Genomic DNA, 24,372 nt, shown 5'->3' with positions numbered 1-24,372 from the left:
AATTTAAATTCTCCTCCTGCTGTTGAGTCCTTTGATTCATTGCCAAATCTCTGGCTATCAGCCCATTAACTTAACAACTATGCTACCACACCTCTCCAAGTATGCAAAACATCATACCCGAGTGTTTTGCATGACCTTTGTTGGCTCAAACAGGTGCCAGTCATACGTAGGTTGCGAGCCATGGACATATGTTCAAATACGATTAAATTTCTCCTTCATGAAGAATGCATTTGATCATTTTTATTTACTACAGAATATACACTTGTCTAATTTAAACATTTGACAATATGTCATAAACCTTGGTTCTGACACTGAATGTTATTGATTTTATCCCCAATTAAGTTAATGAACACACATATTCATTTGACTTTCTAGTGCTGCACTCAGATGCTGTCTTTCAAACAAAACCATCAGATAGAAAGATACAGGAGCAGAATTAGGCCATTTGACCCATTGAGTCTTCTCCACCGTTTTATCATGGCTGATTTATTATTCCCTCTCAACCCTATTCCCCTGCCTGCCTTCTCCCTGTAACCTTTAACACCCTTACTAATCAAGAACCTATCAACCTTTGCTTTAAATATACCCAATGACTTGGTCTCCACAGCTGCCTGTGGCAATGAATTCCACAGATTCATCATTCTCTGACTACAGAAATTTATCCTCATCTTTGTTCTAAAGGGACATCCTTTTATACTGAGACTGTCTCCTATGCTCCTAGACTCTCCCACTATTGGAAACATTTTCTCCATATCCACTCATTTTAGGCCTTTCAATATTCGGTAATAAGATACAACACCAAAGCTTTGGTCAATATTTGAACCTTGATAGACTGCCGGAATATGCATGCATATCTAAGTTATTTACCTATGAATACTGTGGAATTTTGCTTCATTATTTTTAAAATGGCTTGTTAATAATTTTGATTCTAAAACGCTGCATAGAAACATAGAAACATAGAAAATAGGTGCAGGAGTAGGCTATTCGGCCCATCGAGCCTGCATCGCCATTTATTATGATCATGGCTGATCATCCAACTCAGAACCCTGCCCCAGCCTTCCCGCCATACCCCCGATCCCTTTAGCCACAAGGGCCATATCTAACTCCCTCTTAAATATAGCCAATGAACTGGCTTCAACTGTTTCCTGTGGCAGAGAATTCCACAGATCCACCACTCTCTGTGTGAAGAAGTTTTTCCTAATCTTGGTCCTAAAAGGCTTCCCTTTTATCCTCAAACTGTGACCCCTCGTTCTGGTCTTCCCCAACATCGGGAACAATCTTCCTGCATCTAGCCTGTCCAATCCCTTTAGGATTTTATACATTTCAATCAGATCCCTCCTCAATCTTCTAAATTCCAACGAGTACAAGCCCAGTTCATCCAGTCTTTCTTCATATGAAAGTCCTGCCATCCCAGGAATCAATCTGGTGAACCTTCTTTGTACTCCCTCTATGGCAAGGATGTCTTTCCTCAGATTAGGGGACCAAAACTGCACACAATACTCCAGGTTTGGTCTCACCAAGGCCTTGTACAACTGCAGTAGTACCTCCCTGCTCCTGTACTCGAATCCTCTTGCTATAAATGCCAGCATACCATTCGCCTTTTTCACCGCCTGCTGTCCCTGCATGCCCACTTTCAATGACTGGTGTATAATGACACCCAGGTCTCGTTGCACCTCCCCTTTTCCTAATCGGCCACCATTCAGATAATAATCTGTTTTCCTATTTTTGCCACCAAAGTGGATAACTTCACATTTATCCACATTAAATTGCATCTGCCATGAATTTGCCCACTCACCCAACCTATCCAAGTCACTCTGCATCCTCTTAGCATCCTCCTCACAGCTAACACTGCCACCCAGCTTCCTGTCATCCGCAAACTTGGAGATGCTGCATTTAATTCCCTCATCCAAGTCATTAATATATATTGTAAACAACTGGGGTCCCAGCACTGAGCCTTGCGGTACCCCACTAGTCACCGCCTGCCATTCTGAAAAGGTCCCGTTGATTCCCACTCTTTGCTTCCTGTCTGCTAACCAATTCTCCATCCACATCAATACCTTACCCCCAATACCGTGTGCTTTAAGTTTGCACACTAATCTCCTGTGTGGGACCTTGTCAAAAGCCTTTTGAAAATCCAAATATACCACATCCGCTGGTTCTCCCCTATCCACTCTACTAGTTACATCCTCGAAAAATTCAATGAGATTCGTCAGACATGATTTTCCTTTCACAAATCCATGCTGACTTTGTCTGATGATTTCACCACTTTCCAAATGTGCTGTTATCACATCTTTGATAACTGACTCCAGCAGTTTCCCCACCACCGACGTTAGGCTAACCGGTCTATAATTCCCCGGTTTCTCTCTCCCTCCTTTTTAAAAAAGTGGGGTTACATTAGCCACCCTCCAATCCTCAGGAACTAGTCCAGAATCTAACGAGTTTTGAAAAATTGTCACTAATGCATCCACTATTTCTTGGGCTACTTCCTTAAGCACTCTGGGATGCAGACCATCTGGCCCTGGGGATTTATCTGCCTTCAATCCTTTCAATTTACCTAACACCACTTCCCTACTAACATGTATTTCGCTCAGTTCCTCCATCTCACTGGACCCTCTGTCCCTTACTATTTCTGGAAGATTATTTATATCCTCCTTAGTGAAGACAGAACCAAAGTAATTATTCAATTGGTCTGCCATGTCCTTGCTCCCCATAATCAATTCACCTGTTTCTGTCTGTAGGGGACCTACATTTGTCTTTACCAGTCTTTTCCTTTTTACATATCTATAAAAGCTTTTACAGTCAGTTTTTATGTTCCCTGCCAGTTTTCTCTCATAATCTTTTTTCCCCTTCCTAATTAAACCCTTTGTCCTCCTCTGCAATCGATAGGCCAAGGACATAAGTCTATGCACAACTACTCTCTTGCTTTATCTTCAAAGGCTGATGCACCTTCAGCCTAAGCTGAAGTTTTTTTGATGGGTGGTTAAATCTTACATAATGTTTTAGAATGAGTCTGTGTGCGTGTACCAGTAAGGCACGTTTTCCCTGGTGGCTCCACGCCAGGTGCGCTGAGATGCAGCTCCTAAGGGACCGCGTTAGGGAACTGGAGCTGCAGCTTGATGACCTTCATCTGGTCAGGGAGAGTGAGGAGTTGATAGAGAGGAGTTACAGGCAGGTGGTCACACCGGGGCCATGGGAGGCAGACAAGTGGGTCACAGTTAGGAGGGGGAAGGGGAAGTGTCGGGTAATAGAGAGTACCCCGGTTGCTGTGCCCCTTGACAATAGGTACCCCTGTTTGAGTACTGTTGAGGGGTACAGCTTACCTGGGGGAAGCAACAGTGGCCGTGCCTCCGGCATAGAGTCTGGCCCTGTAGCTCAGAAGGGTAGGGAAAGGAAGAGGAGGGCGGTAGTAAGACTCAATAGTTAGGGGGTCAGGTAGGTGATTCTGTGGACGCAGTCAGGAGATCTGGATGGTAGTTTGCCTCCCTGGTGCCAGGGTCTGGGATGTTTCTGATTGCGTCCAAGATATCCTGAAGTGAGAGGGTAAGGAGCCAGAGGTCGTGGTACATATAGGTACCAACGACATAGGTAGGGAAAGGGAAGGGGTCCTGAAAGGGGAATATAGGGAGCTAGGAAGGGAGTTGAGAAAAAGGACCGCAAAGGTAGTAATGTTGGGATTACTGCCTGTGCCACGCGACAGTGAGAGTAGGAATGGAATGAGGTGGAGGACAAATGCGTGGCTGAGGGATTGGAGCAGGGGGCAGGGATTCAAGTTTCTAGATCACTGGGACCTCTTTTGGCACAGGTGTGACCTATACAAAAAGGACGGATTGCACTTGAATCCTAGGGGGACCAATATCCTGGCAGGGAGATTTGCGAAGGCTACTGGGGAGAGTTTAAACTAGAATGGTTGGGGGGTGGGAATCATATTGAAGAGACTAGGAGAGAGGAGGTTAGTTCACAAATAGAGAAAGCTAGTAGACAGTGTGTGAGGGAGGATAAGCTTGGGGACAGAGAACAGGAGCACTCAGACCGAAGATGTAGGGGAGAAGGAAGAAAATGATGACAAAGTTGTTTGCACCATTAGGGATAAACAGAGAGTAAAAGGTGGAGAGTTTCTTAAATGCGTCTATTTTAATGCTAGGAGCATTGTAGGAAAGGTGGATGAGCTTAGAGCATGGATTGATACTTGGAAATATGATCTTGCAGCTATCAGTGAAACATGGTTGCAGGAGGGGTGTAATTGACAACTAAATATTCCTGGATTTTGTTACTTCAGGTGTGATAGAATTGGAGGGGCAAGAAGGGGAGGTGTTGCATTGCTTGTCAGAGAAAATATTACAGCGATGCTTTGGCAGGATAGATTAGAGGTCTCATCTAGGGAGGCTATTTGGGTGGAATTGAGGGATGGGAAAGGTGTAGAAACGCTTATAGGGGTGTATTATAGACCACCCAATGGGGAGCGAGAATTGGAGGAGCAAATTTGTAAGGAGATAGCAGATATTTGTAGTAAGCACAAGGTTGCAATTGTGGGAGATTTTAATTTTCTACACATAGACTGGGAAACCCATTCTGTCAAAAGGCTGGATGGTTTGGAGTTTGTAAAATGTGTGCAAGATAGTTTTTTGCAGCAATACATAGTGGTACCAACTAGGGAAGGGGCAGTGTTGGATCTCCTGTTAGGGAATGAGATAGGTCAGGTGACAGAGGTATGTGTTGGGGAGAACTTCGGGTCCAGTGATCACAATGTCATTAGTTTCAATATAATTATGGAGAAGGATAGGACTGGACCTAGGGTTGAGATTTTTGATTAGAGAAAGGCTAACTTTGAGGAAATGCGGAAGGATTTAGAAGGAGTGGATTGGGACATTTTGTTTTATGGGAAGGATGTAATAGAGAAATGGACATCATTTAAAGGTGAAATTTTGAGGGTACAGAATCTTTATGTTCCTGTTAGGTTGAAAGGAAAGGTTTAAAGTTTGAGAGAGCCATGGTTTTCAAGGGATATTGGAAACTTGGTTTGGAAAAAGAGAGAGTTCTACAATAAATATAGGTAGCTTGAAGTAAATGAGGTGCTTGAGGAATATAAAGAATGTAAAAAGAATCTTAAGAAAGAAATTAGAAAAGCTAAAAGAAGATATGAGGTTGCTTTGGTAAGTAAGGTGAAAATAAATCCAAAGGGTTTCTACAGTTATATTAATAGCAAAAGGATAGTGAGAGATAAAATTGGTCCCTTAGAGAATCAGAGTGGACGGCTATGTGTGGAGCCAAAAGAGATGGGGGAGATTTTGAACAATTTCTTTTCTTCGGTATTCACTAAGAAGGATATTGAATTGTGTAAGGTAAGGAAAACAAGTAGGGTAGTTATGGAAACTATGATGATTAAAGAAGAGGAAGTACTGGCGCTTTTAAGGAATATAAAAGTGGATAAGTCTCTGGGTCCTGACAGGATATTCCCTAGGACCTTGAGGGAAGTTAGTATGGAAATAGCAGGGGCTCTAACAGAAATATTTCAAATGTCATTAGAAACGGAGATGGTGCCGGAGGATTGGCGTATTTCTCATGTTGTTCCATTGTTTAAGAAGGGTTCTAAGAGTAAACCAGCAATTATCGGCCTGTGAGTTTGATGTCAGTGGTGGGTAAATTGATGGAAAGTATTCTTAAGGATGGTATATATAATTATCTGGATAGACAGGGTCTGATTAGGAACAGTCAACATGGATTTGTGCGTGGAAAGTCACGTTTGATAAATCCTATTGAATTTTTTGAAGAGGTTACTAGGAAAGTTGATGAGGGAAAAGTGGCAGATGTTGTCTATATGGACTTCAGTGAGGCCTTTGACAAGGTTCCACACAGAAGGTTAGTTAGGAAGGTTCAATCGTTAGGTATTAATATTGAAGTAGTAAAATGGATTCAGCAGTGGCTGGATGGGAGGTGCCAGAGAGTAGTGGTGGATAACTGTTTGTCAGATTGGAGGCCGGTGACTAGTGGTGTGCCTCAGGGATCTGTACTGGGTCCAATATTATTTGTCATATATATTAATGATCTGGATGATGGGGTGGTAAATTGAATTAGTAAGTATGCAGATGATACTAAGATAGGTGGAGTTGTGGATAATGAAGTAGGTTTTCAAAACTTGCAGAGAGATTTAGACCAGTTAGAAGAGTGGGCTGAAAGATGGCAGACAGAGTTTAATGCTGATAAATGTGAGGTGCTACATTTTGGTAGGACTAATCAAAATAGGACATACATGGTAAATGGTAGGGCATTGAAGAATGCAGTAGAACAGAGGGATCTAGGAATAATGGCGCGTAGTTCCCTGAAGGTGAAATCTCATGTGGATAGGGTGGTGAAGAAAGCTTTTGGTATGGTGGCCTTTATACATCAGAGCATTGAGTATAGGAGTTGGGATGTAATGTTGAAATTGTACAAGGCATTGGTAAGGCCAAATTTGAAGTATTGTGTACAATTCTGGTCACTGAATTATAGGAAAGATGTCAACAAAATTGAGAGAGTACAGAGAAGATTTATTAGAATGTTACCTGGGTTTCATCTCCTAAGTTACAGAGAAAGGTTGAACAAGTTGGGTCTTTATTCTTTGGAGCATAGAAGGTTGAGGGGGGACTTGATAGAGGTATTTAAAATCATGAGGGGGAGAGATAGAGTTGACGTAGATAGGCTTTTTCCATTGAGAGTAGGGGAGATTCAAACAAGAGGACATGAGTTGAGAGTTAAAGGGCAAAAGTTTAGGGGTAACATGAGGGGGAATTTCTTTACTTGGAGAGTGGTAGCTGTGTGGAACGAGCTTCCAGCAGAAGTGGTTGAGGCAGGTTCGATGTTGTCATTTAAAGTTAAATTGGATAGCTATATGGACAGGAAAGGAATGGAGGGTTATGGGCTGAGTGCAGGTCGGTGGGACTAGGTGAGAGTAAGAGTTTGGCATGGACTAGAAGGGCCGAGATGGCCTGTTTCCGTGCTGTAATTGTTATATGGTTATATGTGTTACATGGTATAAAAGAGTGTGTTATGCCCTTAATGCACGGGTCGAATAGATTCCAAACAACTGATTGATCAGAAACTCAGTGATGGAATTAAGGCAAAAAATAATCAGAAACGATTAAATTTAGAAAGTAGTTATGGCAGAAGCATTGTTAATGTCCTTATAGGACACAAGAATGTACAGTAGTGGTATATTTTTTTAAAATGCAGAATACTGTTCCTTCTTTATTTTGTAGAGAATAATGAGATAAGCCTTGGTGTAGCATGCTATTTTTTCATTTTATCTGTTAATGATGAAGTGAGTCATGGCATATAAGACATTTCAACAGCCATTAGGCATTTCAGTAGCCAGTAGCCATTACACTCTAAAGAGAATCGGCTGACAGCTACTATTGTTCACTGGATACTGAGCAAGTATTACCATACAGTCTAATGCAGGAGAAAAAGGGTCGCTATCAATGTTCATGTCCAGTTTAAACCCCCAAAACATGACACAATGAACAGATAAATGTAAAAAAAAAGACTTTTATGTTACCAGTTTAGGAAATTAATCTTAGACTAATAGAACTGAGTGGTTTCACCAGAGTGAAACAATGATAGTGTTCATATGTATGGTGCCTATGAGCTTAATGCTTCCTGAACGGGATGCTCTCAAATAAAAAGTAATGCTAGTAAAGTTTGAGAAAAATTAGACATTAGAAAAATAAATAAATGAAAGCATTTATTTAAATATTCATAAGGTACAGTGTTAGGCAGGGGACAGTTGGGCTTACGTTCTGCAAAAGATTTCTTTAAATATAGGGCAAACATGCCTTGGACGGGAAAAAACTTGGGAAACCCAGAAATCACGATCCTAAATTATGTGATTGTTTAGTGCAAAACATTTTAATCTGTCTTGATCAGCATTTAACAATAGAATTTCCCTTGAAATTTTTTGTCTTTTCTTGCTGTATTAGAAGTCCTAGGTCAGCCCATAAAGTCATGATGTGGAAAAGCTGCCCATCCGGAGTTTTACCACAGAACTGTTGAGCTTGTACAGAGAATCGGTGGACTGTACTGCAATCCAGGACTCATCTTTGAATCTGGATGAGTATGCTGCAGTTGTTACTGACTTCATTAAAATCTGTGTGGATGAGTGTGTGCCTACAAAGACTTGCTGTACATTCCCAAACCAAAAGCCGTGGATGAACCAGGAGGTACATCGTCTCCTGAAGGCTAGATCTGTGGCATTCAAGTCTGGCAACCCAGGCCTGTATCAGAAAACCAGGTATGATTTGCAAAAGGCTATTTCAAGGGCGAAGAGGCAATTTCGAATGAGGTTGGAGGTGACATCAGATGTACAACAACTCTGGCAGGGTTTGCAAGACATTACTTCTTACAAAGCAAAACCCAATAGCATGAATGGCAGTGATGCTTCACTACCAGATGAACTCAATGCCTTCTATGCCCGCTTTGAAAGAGAGAAAGCAACTACAGCTGTGAAGATCCCTTCTGCACCTGGCCAATGTTAGGCTGTCTTTAAAGAGAGTGAACCCTTACAAGGTGGAAGATCCCGATGGAGTACCTGGTAAGGCTCTGAAAACTTGTGCCAACCATTTAGTGGGAGTATTCAACGACATTTTCAACCACCCACTGCTATGGGTGAAAGTTGCTACTTGCTTCAAAAAGGCAATAATTATATCAGCACCTATGGAGAATAATGTGAGCTGCCTTAATGATTATTGACCGACAGCAGACATCTACAGTGATGAAATGCTTTGAGAGGTTGGTCATGACTAGAATAAACACTTGCCTCAGCAAAAACCCGGACTCATTGCAATTTGCCTATTGCCACAATAGATCAACGGCAGATGCAGTTTCAATGGCTCTTCACATGGCTTTAGACCACCTGGACAACACAAACACCTACGTCAGGTTGCTGTTCATTGACTATAGCTCAGCATTTAATACTATCATTCCCACAATCCTAATTGAGAAGTTACAGAACCTGGGCCTCTGTATCTCCCTATGCAATTGGATCCTCAACTTCCTAATCGGAAGACTACAATCTGAATGGATTGGTGATAACATCTCCTCCTCGCTGACGATCAACACTGGTGCACCTCAGGTGTGGGTGCTTAGCCCACTGCTCTACTCCTTACATATACATGACTGTGTGGCTAGGCATAGCTCAAATACTATCTACAAATTTGCTGATGATACCACCATTGTTGGTAGAATTTCAGATGGTGACAAGAGGGCGTACACGAGCGAGATATGCCAGATCAGGGGAGAGGTGCCAGGATAGGAAAATGGGGAGATGGGAAGGAGGACACGCTGGAATGTGATAGGTGAAGCCAGGTGCATGGGGGAGGGGGGATGTAGTAAGAAGCTGGAATGTGATAGGTGAAGCCAGGTGCATGGGAGAGGGGAGATGTAGTAAGAAGCTGGAATGTGATAGGTGGAGCCAGGTGCATGGGGGAGGAAAGATGTAATAGGAAGCTGGGAGGTGCCAAAGGTAAAGGGCTGGCAAAGAAGGAATCCAACAAGAGAGGAGAGTAGATTATGGGAGAAAGGGAAGGATGAGGGGCAATAGGGGAAGTGATAGGCACGTGGGAGAGTTCAGGGTTCCTGCATGTCCTTAAGAAATGTATGATTGCCAGAGCTTTGTTGGTAATTCAATCCCACCATATTGAGAAAAGTCTGAAGTGTCGTATTATTTGAACCAAATGATTTAAGTTGCCTTAATTGGGTCTTTCTCTCTTTTTCAACTGTGATTTTATTCTCATTATCTGTGGCAATCAAGAATAAGCCATAAAATTTATTTTAAGAGATGTCTTCAGGTGAAGCATGAAAAAAATGTTCTATCAATTCTACGGAGATCAGGATTGAAACTTATCTCTTATTCTGTCCTTACTCTCTACAGCCTTCTCTGACCCACCCCTCTGGGAACTTTCCCAAACAGTAATAATGAAGTTAAGGATTTAAAACTGGCATTTCCTATCAAATTTGTTGTATGTAGATCTGTAACCAAATTTTGCTTAATTATACCAGTGAAGTCCAGATAATTTCCATCCAGTTTTTAACATTTTGGTTCATGCTGCTGTTGTAAAATTGGGCCCAGATCAACTGCATATGTTTGAAGCAATGAGTCATCAGATGATAGCTGGAGCAAAGACTGAAGAATTTCAAGTGCAAAGTCCTTCTACACGTGAAGATTGCAAGAAAGATTTTGCCATCTGTTGAGTAATTTCTAGCACTATTTACATTTACATAGCCTCTTTCCTTTAGGCTGCATGCCAGATTTTTTTATTGATAACCTGGAATAAAGGAATGTGTATTAGAGCTAGGACCATCAATATAATGTTATCACTAGCATATTCATTTGATTTTGTTTTTGGAAAATCACAGGCAATATTATGCATAGTTCTTAATGTCCTTAGGTTTGCTAGGCCATCCTGCTTGACTGAGTACTGGTTTCCCCCTAATAAGATATTAAAAGCTGAGGTATGCATGCCATTCCACATGCCTAGCCCAATGAAATAATTTTCTGGGAAAGAAATGAACCTCCACAATGCTTAGCGTCTTTCACAACTTTCTCTATTAGGGAAGCAGCTGATAATAGCCTACAGTAGGATTTAGCCAGCAAATGGGAGGCAATGAATACTTCCACCAAATAAAGGTTCAAGTGTCTCACTGTGACCTTCAATAATGTCCTGAGTTCTAAGCCCCAGCATCTACTGGTCACCACTGAGCAATAGTTTGGTTTTAATGAGGGCACGTCAGAGACTGCAGCACTGAACTGGTTCCACGGCTCTGGACTCACTTTCAGGGTCTCTGCGGTTCATGTTCTTTGTGGTATTGGTTTACTTTATTTTATTTTTTTGCATGATTTGTTTATTTTTTCTCACATTGAGTGTTTGACGGTTTTTATTGTGTCGGCTTTTTTTTTAAGTGGGCTCCGTTGCGTTTCTTTGCTTTGTGGCTGCCTGTAATAAGACGAATTTCCAAGCTGTATATGGTATACATACTTTGATAATAAATGTACTTTGAGACTGGGTAACTTGTGGCATATGAATCATAAAATGAATTAGGAGTGTGATGAAACTCTTATCATACACCTGGAGCAATATTCAGGAACCCTGTCAGCATTTACATCAAAGCCAACTGCAGAACGAAAGTAACTGTTTACATTCTGCGTTGAAACACTGTACCAGGGCTTGTGCTAATCTGCATCCTGTTGAGGAGTTTTGACCCTTAAGATGTCGACGGTTCTTTTCCTCCCAGTGATGCTGCTCACTCTGCCATGTACCTCCAGCAGATGGGTTGTCCTAAATCAAAGTAGTCTGTTGACATCATGAGTCATGATTTCTACTCACAGAAAATTGTGATTGCTATATGATGCTTTGTATGGAATGCACTGTAATAACCAGCGACAAGGAAAGACTGCCATGTGAACAATATTGCTACCGTCAACTTGGCCAAAAATACAGGGAAGATACCAAATTAGGTGAGGCAGCCAGACAAGCTGAGGGGTTTAGGGAAATATTTTCAGAATTCATCATCTGGCTGTTAAGATCACACTTGTATTCTTTTCCAAAGGTTCTTGCCTGTCTCAGATTAAATTCAAATAACTGGCTTCTTTGTAATTAAACATCAGGATATGTTGCCTGGCTTTTGGTGAGAAAATCTGTTCTTCTCAGGGCATCACTATATTCTGCAATTCCCTTAACCTTTGATTTTGTTCCCTTTTACGATAATCATTATAGCAAATGGTATAAGTCTTAGCAGCATGTAAAGACAGATAATTTGGGGCATCTTTGAAAATAGTGTGTGGCACGTGGCTAAGTGGTTAAGGGTATTGGACTAGCGATCTGAAGGTCATGGGTTCGAGCCTCAGTCGAGGCAACGTGTGTGTCCTTCAGCAAGGCACTTAACACACAATGCTTCAGTCTACCCAGCTGAGATTGGGTACCAGCAAAAATGCTGGGGGTTAACCTCGTGATAGACTGGCGTCCTATCCGGGGGGGGGGGGGGGGGGGGAGGGGAGTCTCGTACTCTCAGTCACTTCACGCTATGGAAATTGGCATAAGCACCGGCCTGATGGGCCACAAGGCTCGTGACAGATTTTAATCTTAAAAAAATTGAAAATAGTAGGACATATTTAAAAGTCTGGCAGTGAAGATGGAATCCTGGCTGTATTAAAAAGGCACTGATTACAAAGATGAGGAGATTATGTTACATTTTTGGCTCCATCTGGATTACTGTACTTAACTTTGTACAGTCATTTGTGGCTTGGAAGATACCATATGAAGAGATTTGTGAGGCAGATGAAACAACAATTGTTAAAGTGGAATTAGATGGATATTTCAAATGAAAAATATTGCAGGAAATATTGTAAGAAATGCACAAGAGTGTGATTAATTGAACAGTAAAGGCTACTAATTGACTATCAAAGAGGCAACCTGGAAACAATGTCCTCCCACTGTGCTGTATCATTTTATGAAACACTGCAGTGTCAAGGAGAAGTAAAGATTGAAAGCATGAGTTGCTGGAGTTGGAGAAATCAAATTCTGTGTGGTTTATCGGCTGGAATTGAATACAAAGACAGAAACATTGAACAAACACATGGACATTTTGTTTTGAATCTAATGGAAGATCTGAAGCCAATAAGGAACAGTCACAACAGGTGTATCAGGCAAGCAGGGTGGAGGACAGGATGTGAAAAACACAGATCTAGCTGAATTAATATTACCTGTTTGAAAGATGGAGGTCTAATCAGCACAATTTTGGAAGAGTCAACTCTAAAGATTGTAAAAAGCATAGCTAAAAATTCCAGCAGCAAAATGACATATATATTATGGACTTGGATGATTTACTGGAAGTGAAAGTTATAGGTGATGCATTTGACATGGCAGCATATGATAAAAATGTAAGCAGTTTGATAAAGTCGGGATAAATTTTGGCTCTAAGGTGTTTGAATTTGAGGACAAGGGTTGTGCTGTTTCTGTTCTAATACGATGGACATTTTGAAGTTAACTTTTCTAGGTTTAGTTAGTTTACTTCATGTGGTTTCACACACTTTATATTCAATTTGTGGAACTTTGCACAGCTGATTATTTCCAGATGATAAGCACAGTACATTCAATCCTTTTAATCAACAATGTGACCCAATTCTGATGATGTACAGAAGGTCAAAACCTAAAACTGCAGATCCTTGAAATCTGAAATAAAAGCAGAAATTGCTGGAAGTAGTCCATAGATCTGGCTGTATTGGAAACAGAACTAACAGTTCAGACTGAGGACCTTTCTTAAGAACTGGAAATACTAGAAATCAAACATGTTTTAAGTTGCAGAGAAGTGGGTGGGTTGAAGAAAACAAGAGTGACATTTATGATATATTGGAGAACAAGAGAAACTGTGATGCAAATGTTGGTGCGGCGGGCTAAGAAAGAATGGTGAGCACTTGTTACTTGTAGATGATCTGTTTGGGAAGAAGATGAATGAGGATAGAGGAGACAAAGAAGAAAGTGCTGAAACTGTGAAATCTTGTACATGGTTGTTGCTTGAAGTCTGAAATTAAAAAGATTCTGAAAATCTCCAGCTGCTTTGACAGCATCTGTTTTTGTTTCTTTTTGGCAGACAATCTGAGGAAAGAGTAAAACTAAGTCAATATTACAGACTCATAGCCTTTTACGTTACAGGGTGATTGACCAAATCAATATTTTTCCACAGGTATTACTTGCTCTAACCTACCTCCATCTACAGAGGAAACACTGTGTTCATTAATCAACCCCAGAATTGTCATCAAACCTACTGACAAAGATGACTCTGTTATTGTTCTGCAAAGTGACCTCTGACTCACCTCCTCATATTCCTTTACATTTAATTGGAATAAAGGAGTTAATTATTGTCCACTGAGAAACTAGGATTGCATCAGATAGCTATTTACACTCTATCAATTTATTTTAAATGGACTTCAGCATTAATTTTCTTTTTAGCTGATTTTGGTTAAGATCATCCTAATGGAAGTGGTCCAACTGAAAGTCATGGATACAGCCCAATGGAGGCAAAACCCTCACCACCATTGAACACATTTACATGGAACATTGCCCAATGAAAGCAGTGTTCATCATCAAAGACCATCACCATCCTGGCCACGCCCTCTCCTTGCTACCACCATCTAGAACAGAAGACTTAGTTTCTTCACCATCAGGTTCAGGAGAAGTTATTTCCCTCTAACCATCAGGTTCCTGAACTGACATGAATAATTTAATTTACCACTACTCTGAAAAGATACTACAACCTCAGGCTCTCTTTCATGGACTCTTTTCCATTCATGTTCTCAGTATTGCTTTTATTTGCTGTTTGCTTTCTTTTGCACATTGGCATATGTTCATCTTTAAGACCATAAGACCATAAGATATCAGAGCAGAATTAGGCCATTCAACCCATCTAGTTTGCTCAGCTATTCAGTCATGAATGATTTATTTTCCCACTAAACCATTGTCTATGTATAGTATTTTATAATATTCTATTACATTTCCTTTTTCTTGTGAATACCTCTAAGAAAATGAATCTCAAGGTAGTATATGGTAATCTATATGTAAATTGATAATAAATTTACTTTGAACTTCTTGAACTTTTGAACTTAATGAACATAAATTTAAATGAAGTAATTTCATGGTAGGGACTTCCCAAAAACTACCTCTGTAGCTTTATTGGAGATGGTGCGGTAATGACAGGAATGGGAGTTTCTAGCTAGTTATGCTGTTAGTTGATTTTACTTACTTTCTGCCAAAGTTATGTCAGGAAATCTGGAGAACCCCTGTGGAAATTCCTGACAAATGTGCTCAGAGAAGAAGGCTTACATTTGAGAACAGAGACATAAAGCAATTTCTGACAGTTCCTGTGCAAATAAGGTACAATGCTTAACACACTGTTGGAATGTGAAGGTTTAAACCTCCAAGATCTCTTGAATTTCAGGGAAGTGTTGCAATAGTGTGGAGAAGATTTAAAAAGAAAATTCTTTTATGTAAGAAATCAATAAAAATATTGAAAAGAGAAAAAGAAAATTCACTGATTTCTTTATGGCAATCTATAGATCTTGGACACCAAAGAAAGCACTTCATCTGATGAGGAAGAAATGAAGCTGTGCATTTTATTTCTGTTCAAGGAATAACAGAAAATATGGAACCTGAAGGCAATAATAGGCACATCTGAGAAACATTTCATACTATATATGAAAAATATTTGCTTAAACTATGTTTCAATCTGAGGGACAGGGGAGAGGGGGAGAGGGAGGGGAGAGGAGGAGGAAGGGAGGGAGAGAGTGTGAGAGTGAGTGAGAGAGAGAGAGAGAGAGAGAGAGAGAGAGAGAATTGACCAATATACAATAGACTTGTTGCCAAATCATGTTGAGAGCACATTAGATAGACAGTCATCTGGGATAATAGTTAATGAAATTAAAGCCAGATTATTGAGGGAGTGAAAAAAGGAGTTCAGATCTCTAGAAGGTTTGTGATATTTGCAGTATAGCAGAAGCCAGGAAAAGATAGTGAAAGCTCTTAAGCAATACCAGCATCATTATATGTTATGAGTGCAACAGAGATGTCACTTCATACGGTGAAATAATCCAAGCCAGCTGGTCAAACAGATTGTGAGCTGTAGAGATTGAGGGAAATTGGATAAAATGGCCAATGTCTAGCCTCCAGCTGAATGTGTGTGTATAATGGAAAAAATACTGTTTGCTACAGAATGCCATCCATATCGGATAGCAAAGGATAAAAAAGAGCTTGGAAAGACAGATAAGAGTGAAAATATTATGAATGATGATGTCTGGCAGGTGGCGATATCATACGGCTGGTTGATCTCTTGAACAATAGAAAAGTTTATTTCAAATTCAATCATTTTATTGATTTGGCATTATAACAAACATGTCTGGATTGAGTACCAGTAGAAAAGACAGAAAGCAGAGTAGGAATAAAGGGATAATTTGTCTTTCCCTGCTGTTGGTGGTCTCCAATATTTGCAGGTTCGGAAACTGCTACCAACAGGGATACACAAGAAATAGTACTGGGCCTTCAGCTGGTCACAGTTCATGTTAATAGGTTAGATGAAAGTTAAAATTGTAAAAACAAATCTAACTTTAGTGAAGATACAAGCTAGATTTCAACTTGACCCTTGGGAGGATGCAAAGTGACTAAAAAGTGACATAGACAGGCAGATGAAGTATTATGTTAGAACATGTAAGGTTGTGATCTTTAGTAAATAAAATGAAAAGAATTGAAAACTCAGTCAATGTTAGTGCTTACTGTGTTGTTTTGTGAGATATAAAATATAAGCAGGTGGGTAGAGTAAATGGTTAGGAAAGCAAACGTCATGTTAGTCTTTCTTGAGATGGGTTTAGACAACAAAAGCAGAGAGGTGTTATTAAATTTGTACAGAATTTTGGTGACTATGTGCATTTTTGGTCATATATACAGCAGGAAATTCTTACTTTGGGTTCAGAGCAGCTTATTTTCACAAGGTAGTTGTCCAACGAAGAGAGACTGAATAAGATTAATTTGTATTCAGTGGATTTTAGAAGAATAAATGCTGATAGGATGGTGATATATAAGATTCTGAAGACTATCAGAACAGTTATAGGAAGTTAGTTTCCTTCAGCTGGGAATTCTGGAATAAGGCAAAGATTTATGTTCAGAGTTTGGTCATTTAAAACTGAGGTGAGAAGAAGATGAAGAGATATTTCTCTTCCTATAGAATGTCCTAAATCTTTGGAATATAGACATTATACACAGTGCTGAGTTTGGAAGGCTAGAAACTATTGGGATTGGGGCAGGAGAGTAGTGGACAGAAATATAGGACAGGGCATTACAGTGGTTCATGGCTGAGGACCATTCATGATATTAAATAGTAGAATGTGCTAAAGTGTGGTTCTGGACTGCTATTTTCTCTGTTTTTATATTATGCCACCATCATAAGAAGCCAGGTGCAGTTCACAAATCATTTGCAGTTTTGTTAAATATTTTAGTAACAATATCAAGCCAATAGAAAATGTATTGTGGCCAGTGAAATACGAAAAAAATCAAAGTACACAATTACAATTATAGACCAAAAGTACAGGTAATCCATGAACATTTGCAGATGTGAACAGGAAGACAAACCTAAAGAATACAGCAGTCATTAAGAGTAAGTTCATAAAAGAATGTTAACACATTCAGAGGCTTATAATACATGGGCATGACAGCAGAGGCAAATGTACAATTGAGCACTCACCCATCAAAGGTAGTGACATTTTTCCTTTCTGATTAAATTCAGAATGAGACAGATACAAATTCAGAACATCAATTATATAAAAAAGGAGGCAGGAGCACAATGACTGTGGTCAACTTACAGAAAGGAAATGAGAAAATACAGAAAATATAGAGCCACAAGCATGTCATTATCCCAAACACATCATTAAAAATGTTAATTGTAATGAAAGCTAAAGTATATTAGCATGTTTACTACATGTCTTGGCTACAGGCAAATACAATTAGATGGACTTTTCAAAATTATGCACATTTAGTGGTCTCCTGGCAGATACGCCCTTTGGTAAAACTCAGTTGAGGAAATTATGCAACAGATCTCACTGAACATGACATTAAATTTATGTTATAATGGATACTTTGTTTAATCAGGATCTTACAACGGAAGCATAACCTATGATAGAAAATGTACTCATGTTAGGTAGAAGACCCTGATACATTGAAGTCATGGTCCCATCAACATTACTTTAATGAAAAAGCAGTAATTGCATAGATAAGAACTTTCATTGTTATCCTGTTGCATATGTAGGTAAGGTTCTTCCTACTTGTTCAGATGCCATAAAATGAAAAGAAAAATGTGCTTATGAATGCACAGAAAATATGCTTATACAACAACTTAATAGTTATAATACCTTGAAACCTGGAGAACTATGCAACAAAGGTGCTGATGGAAAGTAAACTACGTGAGTGGTGATCCTGAAAGAATAATTTGGTGAGATTTACAAAGAGAGTTTACAAAGAGTGATGGGGCAGCAGAACTTGCCATTGTTTTCCTATGGATATGGCTCATTCTAACACAGTTTGCACTTTTCTGGGATAGATGAGGGGCAAAAAAATTAAATAACTCTCTATTACCCTTGAGTTTTGGTGGGGGTAAAGTTATAAATTATGGCATAAGTCAAAATTTGTATTGCATTTTCAGTTTGTGGGTTTGGGTCCAATTTTCAATGAAGGTTTGGTAGGTGTTATTTGCACAAAATCAATGTGGTTAAAGGATGGACAAGTGCCAATTTCTTCCTTCTTTAATAGAGTGCACACATGATCAGTCATATAACCTTCCAAAGAAATAAAAAGTAACAAAGAAATGTTCTATTCTTTACTATACAAAGACTCTTCCAAGTGCTCAGTAATGAAGTACACACTTGCTTTACACACAGCCTATTCCATTATCACCTAACAGCTGTTAATGCTTATGTTTTCACTACTAGAGGTGCTGTTAAGCATGTGGAAAAGGAATCATTTCCCTGTAAATATAACATAATAGTTCACATTTTAATTTGTACCTTACAATGAAAATATTTATCAATTGGTTTCAGAAGCATACAACTTTTCATCAGATCTTATGCCAGTGTAACCCGACAATTCAGCATTTTTTCCTAATGAGTAGCTCCCAAGTGTCATAAAAACATCATAGGTGGAATTGGAAGGGCTTCAGGTAGGGCAATTGTTTTGAGCATTCCTTTGTTTCTGGGTAATTAAGATTAACTATGAAAGGAAACTAGCAAATAATATCAAAGAGGATACTAAAAGCTTTTTCAAGTATATAAAGAGTAAAAGACAGGTGAGAGTAGATATAGGACCGATAGAAAATGATACTGGAGAAATTGTAATGGGAGCTGAGGAGATGGCAGAGGAACTGAACAAGTATTTTGCATCAGTCTTCACTGAGGAAGACAGCAGGATACCGGACACTCAAGGGTGGCAGGGAAGAGAACTGTGCGCAGTCACAATTACGACAGAGAAAGTACTCAGGAAGCTGAATAGGCTAAAGGTAGATAAATCCCCTGGACCAGATGGAATGCACCCTCGTGTTCTGAAGGAAGTAGCTGTGGAGATTGCGGAGGCATTAGCGATGATCTTTCAAAATTCGATAGATTCTGGCATGGTTCTGGAAGACTGGAAGATTGCAAATGTCACTCCGCTATTTAAGAAGGGAGCAAGGAAGCAAAAAGGAAATTATAGACCTGTTAGCTTGACGTCGGTGGTTGGGAAGTTGTTGGAGTCGATTGTCAAGGATGAGGTTACAGAGTACCTGGAGGCATATGACAAGATAGGCAGAACTCAGCATGGATTCCTTAAAGGAAAATCCTGCCTGACAAACCTATTACAATTTTTTGAGGAAATTACCAGTAGGCTAGACAAGGGAGATGCAGTGGATGTTGTATATTTGGATTTTCAGAAGGCCTTTGACAAGGTGCCACACATGAGGCTACTTAACAAGATAAGAGCCCATGGAATTACAGGAAAGTTACATACGTGGATAGAGCGTTGGCTGATTGGCAGGAAACAGAGAGTGGGAATAAAGGGATCCTATTCTGGTTGGCTGCCGGTTACCAGTGGTGTTCCACAGGGATCAGTGTTGGGGCCGCTTCTTTTTACATTGTACATCAACGATTTGGATTATGGAATAGATGGCTTTGTGGCTAAATTTGCTGACGATACGAAGATAGGTGGAGGGGCTGGTAGTGCTGAGGAAACGGAGAGTCTGCAGAGAGACTTGGATAGATTGGAAGAATGGGCAGAGAAGTGGCAAATGAGGTACAATGTTGGAAAGTGTATGGTTATGCACTTTGGCAGAAAAAATAAACGGGCAGACTATTATTTAAATGGGGAAAGAATTCAAAGTTCTGAGATGCAACGGGACTTGGGAGTCCTCGTACAGGATTCCCTTAAAGTTAACCTCCAGGTTGAGTCAGGAGTGAAGAAGGCGAATGCAATGTTGGCATTCATTTCTAGAGGAATAGAGTATAGGAGCAAGGATGTGATGTTGAGGCTCTATAAGGCGCTGGTGAGACCTCACTTGGAGTACTGTGGGCAGTTTTGGTCTCCTTATTTAAGAAAGGATGTGCTGACGTTGGAGAGGGTACAGAGAAGATTCACTAGAATGATTCCGGGAATGAGAGGATTAACATATGAGGAACGTTTGTCCGCTCTTGGACTGTATTCCTTGGAGTTTAGAAGAATGAGGGGAGACCTCATAGAAACATTTCGAATGTTAAAAGGCATGGACAGAATGGATGTGGCAAAGTTGTTTCCCATGATGGGGGAGTCTAGTACGAGAGGGCATGACTTCAGGATTGAAGGGCGCCCTTTCAGAACAGAAATGCGAAGAAATTTTTTTAGTCAGAGGGTGGTGAATCTATGGAATTTGTTGCCACGGGCAGCAGTGGAGGCCAAGTCATTGGGTGTATTTAAGGCAGAGATTGATAGGTATCTGAGTAGCCAGGGCATCAAAGGTTATGGTGGGAAGGCGGGGCAGTGGGACTAAATAGGATAAAATGGATCAGCTCATGATAAAATGGCGGAGCAGACTCGATGGGCCGAATGGCCTACTTCTGCTCCTTTGTCTTATGGTCTTATGGTAATGGTGCAAATTTTCCTTGAAAGATAAGTGGAGGAAATTGTTCATGTTTTAGACGTGGAGGAATGTGGAGAGATGAGCATGGATACAATCCTCATGTGCTAAACACACTATAATGTGTAAAAACTCTGAATACCCGCCAGAGCCAGATGACCCACTAAAATTCAAATCATGGACCTGCAATATGCTTATAGACTGGTTGCTGTCTCCATATCACCAGTAGCTCAGCTGGGGAAGAGCCAGCAGCAAGTCAGCTAGTGTTAGGTTTGAGGGCTGGGTAGGGAGCTGGAGTGCCTTTCTGTTCTGTACAAAGCCAGCTTGGGCCACTGTCACTCTACTTTAATCCTCCCTTAGATTGGCTCTTGTCCTCGGACATCAAAGTTCACTGGAGTAAAGATATAAAGATGGAGGTCCTGAAGCTATCATGGGCATCAAATATATAAACTGTAATGCTGTTTTATTCTATAAATACAGTTCTTCTATAACAATGATGATTTATTGTTAGCTGTTAAATATATTAGTCATGAAAAAGTTTTTGAACACTTTTTTAATAATGCAGTTTCTTATTATAAAGGTGTACCTTTGGAGTTGGAATTTTCTTAACTGGTTTTGTCTTACATAGACGTTTAAGTGTGCCATAAAATCTTCTTTGATCTTCTGTGAGAACTGTAACCAAAGCCCCTTCTTTTCGTGACTGCAACAAAAGCAATGGGAAATTCAGAAATGCATAAACTTAGACAAAATCTTTACTTATTGCAGCATAGATTTCAGCTGTGATTACAGCATTTTAACAAAGTGTTGTCTGTTTTAGTGAGACATACAATTTCTGTTGTGTTTTCTTTGACTTAGCAGTACTCCCTCCGAGAATATCAGTAACAAAGAGGTATATGCCTGTTTTCAATTACTGAATCATATATGTCAACCAATAGTTCAACCAAATTCCCAGCTTCAACAGAAATAAACAAACAATGCCGTCTATGAGCCTCGACTAAATAATGTTAATTTTAATTATTGTAGCTAAAGTTCACATTCAATGAAAATAAATAAGTAGGTGTGACTATATTATTCAATTCTAACAAAATTTTGTTTTTGGCTTATTGTGCTAATAATGGAATTAGCATGCATCACACTGGCTCACAGTAGGATCAGAGAGGAATGATAGAAGCCATTTTCATCTTGGTTGGGATGTTAGTGGGACAGTAGACAGTCAGTTCTGCCAGATTCCTACTTAATTCCCTATTTGGTTTTCATAGAAGTATTTCAGCAAGGATTGTTTAACAGTGTATGCCATCTTCATGCCCATGGGTGTGTTCGATGCCAAGTTTCAAGTTTGGTAGTAAAACCTAGCAAAGTTAAAGGCCTTGGCAAGACTTGCAGGTAGTGGAATGTTTAATGGGTTAAGTGCACTGAATCTTGCTTTTTAAAATTTCCAGCTGGTACCTGCCTGGACATTGGAGCAGAATCATTTCTTTTAAATCTTAATCAGAGATTTCTCTAAAAAAAATCATCAAATTTTCTTCTTGGAAGACATGAGGAATGTCAAGTCAATGCAAAGCTGTTGGATTGCTTGAGGAATACTCAGGGTCCCCTATAATCAGCAGCAGCCAAATACAACATTTACAGAATGAGGTCATCAACCTGAAGTGTGATCTCTGGTTCTCTCTCTGCAGATGCAGCCGAATCCCCCTGCGTATATCCAGCATTTTCAGTTTGCATTTCAGACAGTTTTTCCTCTTGGGAATACTGATTGACATGAAGCACTTTTTGATATCTTGCTGGGTCGAAGGAGCTATTTAAATGAAATGCATCTTTGTTCCAGTTTTTCCTGTTAGAGATCTACTAATGTAAAATGAAAGCCATTTGACACTTATCAATGCCATACGGAATGTTGCAAATTTCTTATCGCTTCACTAACTGAGGAGTTGCAATTGGAATGGAAATCTGTGGAATCTTGGGCAGTTGACCCACTTCTGACCTTATAGTGGAGGGCAGGTCATTGGTGAACCAGTTAAAGATGTTTGAGCATAGAACACTACATTATTAAACTTCTCTAATAAATGGTCTGGATCTGAAGTTACTGATTTGCAACAACAGTCACCTGTGTTTATGTTACCAATGGAACCAGTCAATCAGTAAAGAATTTATCCATGACTGCCAATAAATTTGATTTTATGATTTTACTAGATCCCACACATGGTGTCAGTGTGGCAGTTATTCTCCATCCATCTAACTGAACTCTTTTGCCCATGTTTTGTCCAACAATGAAAAGAGATCTGAAGCTGTATGTCAACTGCTGGAATCCAAACTGGGCAGGTTATGGTCAGTGTTACTTGAACGTACCTGATGTTAATGGAACAAAATTTCAGAATTGTAATATAAAGAGCAGCCAGTGCTACTTGTAATTGTGCCAAGTGTTTGTTTTGTTAGGTTAGAGCTATTTTTTATTTCAGTAACTATATTGTAATATTTGTGTTCCAGCATCACATTTGGTTTGGTTGAAAGGGAAACAGTTTACACACTTAGATATTATAGAATATAAAACAGCCATTCAGCCTTTAGTTCCATGCTAGCCTGATGCAGAGAAATTCTATTTGTCCCCTTCCCCTTTACCTCTTTAACTCTTCAGGGAGTTCCCCCTCTCCCATCAACTCCCCTTTGATTCTTTTGCCATTGATGGTGGTGGGGGATTTATAGCAGCTAACTAACCTATTGGCACATTTTTGGGATGTGGAAGAAATTAGAGCATCTAGCAGAAACCCATCATCACAGGGAGATCATTCGTGCTCCACATGGACAGCACCAGCACCGGAGATCAGGATCAGGGTCAGGATTAGGAGTGAACCAGATTTCCTGGAGCTGCAAGGCGGCAGTGCTGACTATTGCAGCACTCATTGACTAAACTAATCAATTCTGAGCATAAAATTATAAAAACATAAAAATGAATGGGTTCAGTTTGATCATCTCTAAATGTATAAACATCCCCAATGACTTTGTCAGTTTAATTTGGAAATCATATGAAAGATTTGTAATTTTCCATGACTATTTTAAGTTTACTCATCACTCCTTCAAATATTCTGGACTAAATCTGAAATAATTCTGTCAATTATATTAAGTTGGGCAATCTTATAATGTTATATATTTAAATTAGGTCTCAATTAAATAATTTCTTTCAAATTTATTCTATTTCTGCTCTACTGGCAAAATTGCTCTGAGCCCGGTTGCTCAATTTTACATCCGTTTCAAAACATAAATATGTGTTATGAAAATCATGATTCAAGCAGAACTTTATGAGAGCTCTGCCAATGCACTTTAAACCTTTTAGTATAGCCACTGGAGACTGCACTCAATTATCTTTACACTATTGGATTTCTAATTGCTTTCCCAATTTGTCTAGACATTGAATGTGATAAATCTGCCATCACTCCAATGTTGCTCTCTAAATCTTCCCTTGATAGTTTAATTCCAATCAGTTTCAACTTATTCATGCTTTCAGAACTCATGAACGATACTTCACTTTTAGCAGCATTCAATTTAGTTTGCAATTTGTCTTATTAATTATGTCGATGATTAAAATCCTTATGCAAAACTTCAAGTCTGAGGAGTTTGTCAACATGTCACTGTGATTTAGGCCATCCATTCAGCAGTCTCTGCCACTGCTCTCTCTTATGAACAAGTCAGGTTCTCCATACCCTATGTCTGGCCTTGCATCTTTGTCTAGTTTCTCCT

General features: G+C 39.7%; 1 protein-coding gene across 1 annotated transcript in view; it reads right to left on the bottom strand.

Moving 5' to 3' along the window:
• Positions 1 to 24,372, bottom strand: part of LOC140195657 (sodium channel protein type 4 subunit alpha-like) — a 148,760-nt gene that overhangs the window by 10,791 nt on the left and 113,597 nt on the right. Inside the window, exon 19 of the mRNA XM_072254375.1 lies at positions 21,227 to 21,330. Within this exon, the coding sequence (XP_072110476.1) occupies positions 21,227 to 21,330 (104 nt within the window). The remainder of the gene's footprint in view (positions 1 to 21,226; positions 21,331 to 24,372) is intronic.

Source organism: Mobula birostris, chromosome 3 (genome assembly GCF_030028105.1).
Source record: "Mobula birostris isolate sMobBir1 chromosome 3, sMobBir1.hap1, whole genome shotgun sequence".
NCBI lineage: Eukaryota > Metazoa > Chordata > Chondrichthyes > Myliobatiformes > Myliobatidae > Mobula > Mobula birostris.
This window is presented reverse-complemented; position numbering and strand designations above follow the sequence as displayed.